Genomic DNA, 9,029 nt, shown 5'->3' on the forward strand with positions numbered 1-9,029 from the left:
AATATCAAAAATGTTAATGCATCCAAAAGATTTTAAAAATGTGTCTGCTAGCACTATGGCTCCCCAATGAATTCGTTGATGTAATTGTTCAATAATTTGACTGGCCTGGGTTTTGAGTAAAATTTCCCTGCCATCTGGTAAAACCTATTAATTCTCACGCTGTTCTGCCCTTAATTTCTTTATTGTTTGTTTTTCCTGAGGACTAATGTCCTCACAATCACATTCTAAATTTTCTCCTGGTTCCCAGTACAGGAATTGAGGAGTTGTTGCTTTTAGCTCCAAATCTGGGGAAGTGATTAGAATAGCTTCATATTTTAATATTCGGGCATCAGTTAACCATTTCTCAGCTTTTTGATTCAGAATTCCCCTTACGTTATGAGGGGTGTGGACCACTAGGGCTGCCCCAAAGGTAATTTTTCGGGCTTCTTCAGTTAAAAGTGCTGTGGCCACTGGGGCCTGCAGGCATGTGGGCCAACCCCGACTGACAGGGTCGAGCAGTTTAGAATAAAATCCCACTGGCTTTCGACTGCCTGCCCATTCCTGGGTGAGTACCCCATATGCTGTTTGATCAGAGGTGTTTACAAATAATTGAAATGGTCTCTCCAAATCTGGGAGACTGAGTACAGGGGCTTGAATTCAAGCATGTCTGACCTTCTCAAAACTTTTATCATACTCCTCTGTCCATTTTAGGTGATTACTGGTAAGTTTTATATATAGAAATTTCACTTTCTCACTAAATCCCTCTATTCATTGATGACAGTATCCCAGCAGTCCCAACATTTTCCTTACTTCTTTTTTAGTCTTTGGAGTCCTAGGCTTAGTATTCCAGAGACTCTGTTAGGATCCAATTTCTCTTTCCCTTTACTTAACCAAGGTCCTAATTATTCTACTTCTGGTTCTGTGAATTGCAATTTAGCTTTGCATACATTCAAACCCTGCTGTCCTAAAAAGTTTAAAAGCCATATAGTCCCATTTCTAGTAGATTTCTGGTCTTTTTCTGCTATTAATAGATCATCTACATATTGTAACCATTTCATCCCTTCTGGTAGCTCAAAAGATTGCATTAATTCTTCTAGGGCTTGTCCAAAGAGATTGGGGGATTCTGTAAAGCCCTGAGGCAATACTGTCCAACGCAGTTGTTGTTTCCTGTCCTTATCAGGATCTTCCCATTCAAAGGCAAAGCAATCTCTGCTACTTTCCTCTAACGGGCATGCCCAGAAGGCATCTTTTAGATCTATTACACTATACCAAGTGTAGTCAGGGGACAACTGGCTTAAGAGAGTGTAAGGGTTTGCTACTACAGGAAATTTGGTAACAGTTCGCTGATTTATAGCTCTCAAATCCTGTACCAATCTGTAATTCCCGTCTGTCTTTTTGACAGGCAGAATAGGAGTATTATGTGGGGACATACATGGTTCCAAAGCCCCCTGTTGCAAAAGGTTTTCTATGAGAGGCTTAAGGCCCCGTCTCCCTTCCACTGATATTGGATATTGATGAACTCGGATTGGTAAATCGGGATCAGTGATTTTCACTTTGATGGGTTTCATTTTTAACTTCCCTTTTTCCCCAGGGGTGTAACACACCTCAGGACATATTTGTTCCTCATCCTTTTGGTGAAGGCATAAATTTTAAGTTGCTCTTGGGATACTTCAATTTTAAAATCCAATGCTATTATTAAATCCTTCCCCAATACATTATTTTTTGTCTCTGACAGTAACAGCAGATCATTTAATCTAATTTTGCTTTGGGTCTCAATTTATACATTTTTAATAACAAGGATCCGAAACGGCTTACCCGGCATTTTCTTAAGGGGGTCCCAGGTGGTTCTCAGAGGGCTCCGGGGGATCGCAGCGGGGATCCAGAGGGATCCAGAGGAATTCTGTGGAATTCCGACGTTCCCTCCCCCACCGCGCTCCTCGGTTTCTTTCGCTTCCGCGCCCCAACCTGAGAGACCGGGATCTACCCGGCGACTGGTGACGTCACTGAGATATCGGGCTGCCATTGGCGAAAAGGAAATATCGGCGCCAATGGCGTGGCCGGCGGCGGCTCTGGGGGCGGGGTCAGTGATGGGGCGGGGCCAGTGATAGAAGCGGGGCCAGGCGGGCTCGAAGCGGAGCAGCGCGATGGCTCCAGCGCTGGGGCTGCTCTTGGGGCTCCTGGGGCTCTTGGGGGGCCCGGGGCGCGCGACGAAACGTGAGTGGGACTCTTGAAATCGCAACCCCCCTGAACGTCCGTTTCCGGGCACCAGGAACCCCCTAAACCTTCATTCCCGGGTAGGGGAACGCCTGGAATCCGCAGTTTGGGTCCTGTGACCCCCATTTATCCCCCTCCCCAGCACCGAGACCCCCCTGTACCCCCATTTCTGGACATGGATACCCTCTTGAGCACCAATTTCCGGGCACCGGGACACCCCTGGACCCCCTCATCTGCCACCGGGATCCCCTTAAACCCTCATTCCTGGGGATCAGGATCCCTTTGAACCCCGAATCGCGGATCGGGAACCCCCCTGAACCCCCATTCCTGGGCACCGGGAACCCCCTAAACTTTCATTCCCGGGTAGGGAGACTCCCCTGAATCCCCTGTTTGGGTCCTGTGACCCCCATACCCTTCCCCAGCACCGGGACCCCCTTGGACCCCCTTATCTGGCCCCGGCAACCCCCTGAATCCTCATTCCTGGGGATCAGGATTCTTTGAAACCCTGAATCGCAGCATGGGAGCCCTTCTGACCCCCATTCCTGGGCACTGGGACATCCCTCAATCTCCATTTCCGGGCCTGGGACCCCCCTGCATCTCCTTTTCCGGCATCCCGCTTTTCCCAGACCCCATTCCCGCTCTTTTCCTTGACCTTTGGACCCCCCGGATCTCCCAACTTTCCGTGTCCTCCCCGTTTTCCACTCCCGCCGCTTCCCGAAACGGAGTCCAAAAGGGTCCCCGGCGTCCCAGGGGTCTCAGGAGGGTCGCATTGGGGATCCAATGGGATCCAGATGAACTTCCTGGAATTCCCCCTTTCTCTCGTCCCCTCCCCCACCGCTCTCCCTCGGTCTCTTTCTCATCTCCCAGGCTGAGCCTTCGGGATCCGCTCGCCCCTCCCAGTCCCAGACCCCCCTTTCCCATGACCCAGGGACCCCCTGGCCCCCCATTCCTGTCTTTCCCGGCTCCCAGACGCCCCTTTCCCTCAACACCGGGGACCTCTGGACCACTTTCCTGGGCACAGGGACCCCCTGGATCCCCCATCCCTCCTCTCCCAGACCTTTCCTTGAACCTTGGACCCTTCCCAGCTCTCCTGGCTCTCCCCGTTCTGCTTCCTGCCCCCCCAATCTCTGCACCCCCCAGTTCTTCATCCCCTGCTCCTCCTGCAGGGGGTCCCGGGGGCTCCAGGAAGGTCCCTGGAGGGTCGTGGAGAGTCCCAGGGGGGATTCTGGGCTCTGAGACCCCCCTGAATTTCCAGTCCTGGGCACTGGTGCACCCTGCACTTCCTTATCCAGTACCAATCCCCACTACACTCCCCATCTATCCCACCCTCTCCAGCCCCAGACTCCCCTTTTCCTTGACCCTGAGACCTCCTGGACCCCTATTCCTACTTTTCTCAGGCCCAGCCCCGCTTTCCCTCTTCATCAAGGATCCCTGAGCCCCCCATTCCAGCCATCCCAGGTCACCCCACCTTGTGACCCCCTTCCCTTGTCACTGGAGGCCCCTGGACCCCCTTTCCTCGGCACAGGGATCCCCTGGAACCCCCATCCCACCTCTCCCAGTCCTTGTATCCCCCTTTATTCGACGTTGGGAGTCCCCTGAGTGCACGTTCCTGGACACTGGGTCCCCATGCACTCCCTCCCCATCTCTCCCAGTTCCTCTTTCATTGATCCATGACCCCCTCAACCCCCCCAAATCTCCGTGTCCTCCCAGTTCTCCACTCCCTGCGTTACCTGCACGTGGCCGTGTCGGAGCCCAGCCCGGGGATCCCCCAGTACATGTCCATGGGGTACCTGGATGGGATCCCCTTCACACGCTGTGACAGCGAGCGGGGCCGGATGGAGCCGCTGACACAGTGGATAAAGGATGGAGTCGAGCCGGGATATTGGGATAGGGGGACCCAGATCTGTGTGCAGCACCAGCACGTGGATACTGGGGACCTGGAGACACTGCGGGAGCGGTACAACCAGAGCAGGGGTGAGTGGGGGCATCTGTGGAGCTGGGATGGGATCTGTGGGGCTGGGATAGATCTGTGGGTTGGGATGTGGATCTGTGGGACTGAGGTGAGGATCGATAGGGCTTGAATGTGGATTCAGAGGGCACCAAAGGTGCTGAGATGGGGATCCATTAGGCTGGTATGGGATATCTTGTGACCCATGGGTGTGAATGGGGATCCATGTGTTTGGGATATGGATCCATGGGGTTGGGATGGGATCTGTGGGGCTGGGATAGATCTGTGGGTTGGGATGTGGATCCATGGGGCTGGGATGAGGCTCTGTGGGTCTCCATCAGACTCTGGGGCTCTGTGTGGCTGGGACACTATTCCATGGGTCTCTGTGGGCACAATCCCCCCAGGTCTCCACACATTGTTGGTAGTTTATGGCTGTGACCTCCTGTCTGACGGGAGCATCTGTGGATCCTACCAGGATGGCTACGATGGGCGGGATTTCATCTCCTTTGACCTGGGATCCGGGAGATTCGTGGCTGCTGACAGCGCTGCTGAGATCAGCAGGAGGCGCTGGGAACATGAGAACGAGGCTGAGAGTTTGACAAATTACCTGGGGGGCGTCTGCCCAGAATGGCTCCAGAAATACGTCGGATATGGGGAGAAGGAGCTGGACCACAAAGGTGGGAACAGAATTCCTGTGGGAATGTGGGATATGGGAATGGAGGATTTGGGAACATGGGAATTCCAGGGGCAGATCTCACTCCCGTTCCATTCCAGTGGGAATTCCATGGTCAGGTCTCACCCCCATACCATTTCAGTGGGAATTCCATGGACAGGTCTCACCCCCATCCCATTCCAGTGGGAATTCCATGGACAGGTCTCACCCCCATCCCATTTAAGTGGGAGATCAATGGGCAAATCTCATCCCTGTCCCATTCCCATGGAATTCCATGGGCAGATTTTAACCCCATCCCATTCCAATCTGAATTCCATGGGCAGTTCTCAGCTACATCAATTTCCAGTGGGAATTCCATGGGCACATGTCTCCTCCATCTCATTTTACTGGGAATTCCATGTCCACATCACACCCCCATCCCATTCCAGTGGGAATTCCATGGGCAGATCTCACCCCCATCCCATTCCAGTGGGAATTCCATGGGTGAATCTCACCCCTGTCCCATTCCCAAGGAATTCCATGGGTAGATTTTAACCCCATACCATTCCAATCCGAATTCCATGGGCAGTTCTCACCCACATCAATTTCCAGTGGGAATTCCATGGGCAGATGTCTCCCCCATCTCGTTTTACTGGGAATTCCATGTCCAGATCTCACCCCCATCCTATTCCATCAGGAATTCCATGGGCAGGTCTCACCCCCATCCCATTCAAGTGGGAAATCCATGGGCAGATCTCACCCCTGTCCCATTCCCATGGAATTCCATGGGCAGATTTTAACCCGTCCCATTCCAGTGGGAATTCGATGGGCAGTTCTCACCCATCCCATTCCAGTGGGAATTCCAGGGGCAGATTTTACCACCATCCCATTCCAGTGGGAATTTGTGGGGCAGATCTCACCCCTGTCCCCTTCCCATGAAATTCCATGGGCTGATTTCAACCCCATCCCATTCTAATCCGAATTCCATGGGCAGATCGCACCCCATCCATTTCCAGTGGGAATTCGAGGGACATGTCTCACCCCCATCCCATTCCAGTGGGAATTCGAGGGACATGTCTCACTCACATCCCATTCCAGTGGGAATTCCAGGGGCAGATGTCACCCCCATCCCATTCCCATGGAATTCCATGGATGTCTCTCACTGTTATCCCATTCCAGATCCCCCTGATGTCCATGTGTCTGGAAAAGAGGAACACGGGACGCTGATCTTGTCCTGCCACGCGTACGGATTCTACCCCAGCTCCATCGCAGTCAACTGGATGAAGGGGGATGAAATCTGGGATCAGGAGACGGAGTGGGGCGGGATCGTTCCCAACAGTGACGGCACCTTCCACACCTGGGCCAGGATCGAGGCGCGGCCAGAGGAGCGGGAGCAGTACCGGTGCCGGGTGGAGCATCCTGGAATGTCAGAGCCCCGGGATCTACGCTTGGGGTGAGGCTGGGAATGTGGAATGTGGGAATTCAGAATTTGGAATGCCCAAATGGGGATTCCCCTCCCCCTCCTCACCATCCCGTGTTTCCCAGAGCCAACAGCTGGCAGGAATCTGGTGACTGTGGTGGTCAATGTGTCCATCATCACTGCCATCATCATCCTCATTGTCCTCATTGGATTCATTGTCTGGAAGCACCAATCCGGTAACACAGGATGGGGGTTGGGATGGAGCATGGATCCACCTGGCACTGTTCTGGGAATCCTGTGCCACTAACGCTGATCCCGCTGTTTTTCCACAGGGAAGAGGGACAGGAATAAATACAACATGGCAGCCAGTGAGTACCAGTGGTGGATCCAGCTCTGGATCCCTTCTGTGCAGATCTCAGGATGGATCCTGGGGTTAATCCCAGTGTGTGATCCGTGCTGGAATCTCATGGATCTTCTCTTTCTGCAGAAAATGACCTGGGAACAACGGCTTGAATGCAGGTACGGAGCGGGAACAGGGTGGGATATCAGAGGGGGATCGGGCAGGATGGACAAATTAGTATCAGGGAGGGCTTCTGAATCAGAGCAGGGGTCCAGAGCAGGATCAGATGGAATTGTGGAGTGGGATCAGGGCTGGATTCTGGAGCAGGATCATTTAGGATGGATGGATGGATGATGGATAGATAGTGGATGGCTGGCTGGCTGGCTGGCTGGATGGATGGGTGGATGATGGATGTATGGATGGGGCAGGATCAGGGAGAGATTCCAGAGAGGGATCAGTTGGGATGGATGGAGAGGGATTGGGTGAGATAGATGGAGAGGTATTAGGTGGGATGGGTGGGTGGATGGATGGATGGATGGATGGAGCAGGATTGGAGCGGGATCAGGTGGGATTCCGGAGCAGCTCCCGCTCTCCATGGGCTCCAGCCAGGTCCATTCTGCAGGATGGGGACAGGGACAGGGTGACACCGTGACTTTCTCTCATCCCAGCAGGAATCACTGCCTGAGCGATCCACGGAGCTGGATCCGGCCCCTTCCCTCATCCTGGGAAACCGAGATCTGCCAGCAGAGCTCATCCCAGTGCTCCCACCCATGCACAGCTCTTGCTAACGGATCAATTTCCCATTTTCCTGCGTTTTAAAGCCAAGAACTGTGGGAATGCAGCTAAAGAGCAAGACTGGAAGCAGAGTTCAGCTTGTAACAAGTGACATAGATGTGTTAGCCATAGTAGGCTGCAAAGCTTGGCAAGAGTAAGTGGGATTCTGAAGAAGGAATGTAAGAGATAAGAGAGTGCTTGGTACGATGTGGTTAGTGTGCTGTTTTGTGGGGAATCATGCAAGGACTATACATATCTGTTTGTGGACACTGTTAGAAAGCTAGGAAAATTACAGCCCGAAAAATTACTTTCAGGCTGGAGCTTTTCAGCTTCATTCCCAGGCTGATAAGTTGGTTCTAGCTTCAGCTGGGGAGAAAATCTCCCAGGATGATAATTTAGTCAAAACAGAATGAAATCCGGTCAAAACAGAATGGTATTCACAAGAAAGATTAACACCTGGTGTTTTTCTGTGAGACACATTCTAAGGTATGGTCTCACAGATGTTTTTCCCAGTTATCCAATGAGCTACTATCCTGTCTTAACTCTCCATAATATGCTTAAAATATGGGTTTTGCATTCAATAAAGTTAGTCTTTTTTACCCTAAAGAGACCCATGTGTGTTGCTGTCTTTGCTGTCTCCTTTTCCTCTCTCTCTAGCGCAGTAACCACACCTGATGTCTTGGTTTGAAAGACAGGGGTCTGCTAAGAAAGGCAGGAGCCTCTTTTAAAATGGAAAATGTAAATCCCCTCCCTCCAAATTATTATAAATTTGAAATTAAGGGGCTCTCAGGTGAAGATATGGGGATGACAGTTCTTTACTAGGAAAAATTAAAATAGAAATACAGTATTACAAAGAACAAACCCAAAACACTGACCTAGTCAGAATACAACCTGACTCCCTATCAGTCAGGGTGTTGGTAGCAGTCCCATTAAATGGTGGCTGCAGTCCTCCTGGATGACAGATGTGGTTCTGTTGAAGCAGTGGTCCTGTAGAAGGGTGCAGTTTTCCTCTGAAGGTTCAGTGATGATATAGAAGGGTCTGGTTTTCCTCTGGAATCCAGTGGAAAAAGGCTGCTCTGATGTTCCAAATCTCAGTTTTAATCTAGGTAGGAAAGGCTTGGCTTCTCCCCTTGGCTGGAGCATCTCCCAATGGGATGATGGAATTTTATCAGTCATGCAGTGGCACTCAATGGCCCATTAACAGAAGATATCTTCCTGGAGGAAGGATGGGTTGTGGAAAAGATAAAGAACACTGCCCCACCTGGTTTTAAACAGATGGCCCATTAGCAGAGGATATCTCTCACACAGATAAGGACCACTGCCCCACAGATGGTGATAGAATTTGTACTTTTGGTCACATCTGTGACCTAAAACACATCCCCTGCTTGCCAGGGCCTTGAGGGGCAGCTGTCCAGCTGGGCCAAGGTGTGCCAGCAGCTCCAGCCGTGCTGGGGAGCCTTGCCAGCTCTGGGCCCTGCTGTGCAGGAGGGTCCCTGTGTGAACTGGGGCCTCAGCCACTCCTCTCTCCACACTCGCCCTGCTGCAGCTCCACCATCCCGGCCAAGAAGGCGCGACTCTCCCTCGCCCCCAGGGAGCCCAAGGACCGTCCGGTTTGACAGCTCTCACACACGGCCTCAGCAGCAGCAGTCGCCCAGGAAAGCAGAGCACCAGCCCTCCCTGCCTCCCCCACGGCCCCCCAGCC

The 9,029-nt window shown here is 52.3% G+C and overlaps 1 protein-coding gene across 2 annotated transcripts; it reads left to right on the top strand.

The window, feature by feature from the left end:
* The first annotated feature begins 2,062 nt into the window (after nt 1-2,062).
* LOC106864610 (class I histocompatibility antigen, F10 alpha chain-like) lies at nt 2,063-7,933 on the top strand. Of its 2 annotated transcripts, none has more exons than XM_088158365.1 (8): nt 2,063-2,193; nt 3,904-4,167; nt 4,546-4,818; nt 5,973-6,246; nt 6,339-6,449; nt 6,546-6,581; nt 6,701-6,732; nt 7,225-7,933. In XM_088158365.1, exons 1-6 carry the CDS (start codon nt 2,124-2,126, stop codon nt 6,562-6,564), a joined length of 1,011 nt encoding a protein of 336 aa, XP_088014491.1. In that variant the 5' UTR covers nt 2,063-2,123; the 3' UTR covers nt 6,565-6,581; nt 6,701-6,732; nt 7,225-7,933. The 2 variants fall into 2 exon arrangements, with proteins under 2 accessions (XP_088014491.1, XP_088014492.1); XM_088158366.1 differs by having other exon boundaries at nt 7,222-7,359.
* The last annotated feature ends 1,096 nt before the right edge of the window (nt 7,934-9,029 follow it).

This window comes from Sturnus vulgaris, unplaced genomic scaffold (assembly GCF_052056855.1).
Source record: "Sturnus vulgaris isolate bStuVul1 unplaced genomic scaffold, bStuVul1.hap1 Scaffold_198, whole genome shotgun sequence".
NCBI lineage: Eukaryota > Metazoa > Chordata > Aves > Passeriformes > Sturnidae > Sturnus > Sturnus vulgaris.

What these genes read in the sequence shown, in the direction of transcription:
- LOC106864610 (XM_088158365.1), top strand. Translation starts at nt 2,124, where the DNA reads ATGGCTCCAGCGCTGGGGCTGCTCTTGGGGCTCCTGGGGCTCTTGGGG. An exon ending in CCCGGGGCGCGCGACGAAAC is followed by an intron (nt 2,194 to 3,903) that starts GTGAGTGGGACT and finishes GTGTCCTCCCAG; the next exon opens with TTCTCCACTCCCTGCGTTAC. An exon ending in GAAGGAGCTGGACCACAAAG is followed by an intron (nt 4,819 to 5,972) that starts GTGGGAACAGAA and finishes ATCCCATTCCAG; the next exon opens with ATCCCCCTGATGTCCATGTG.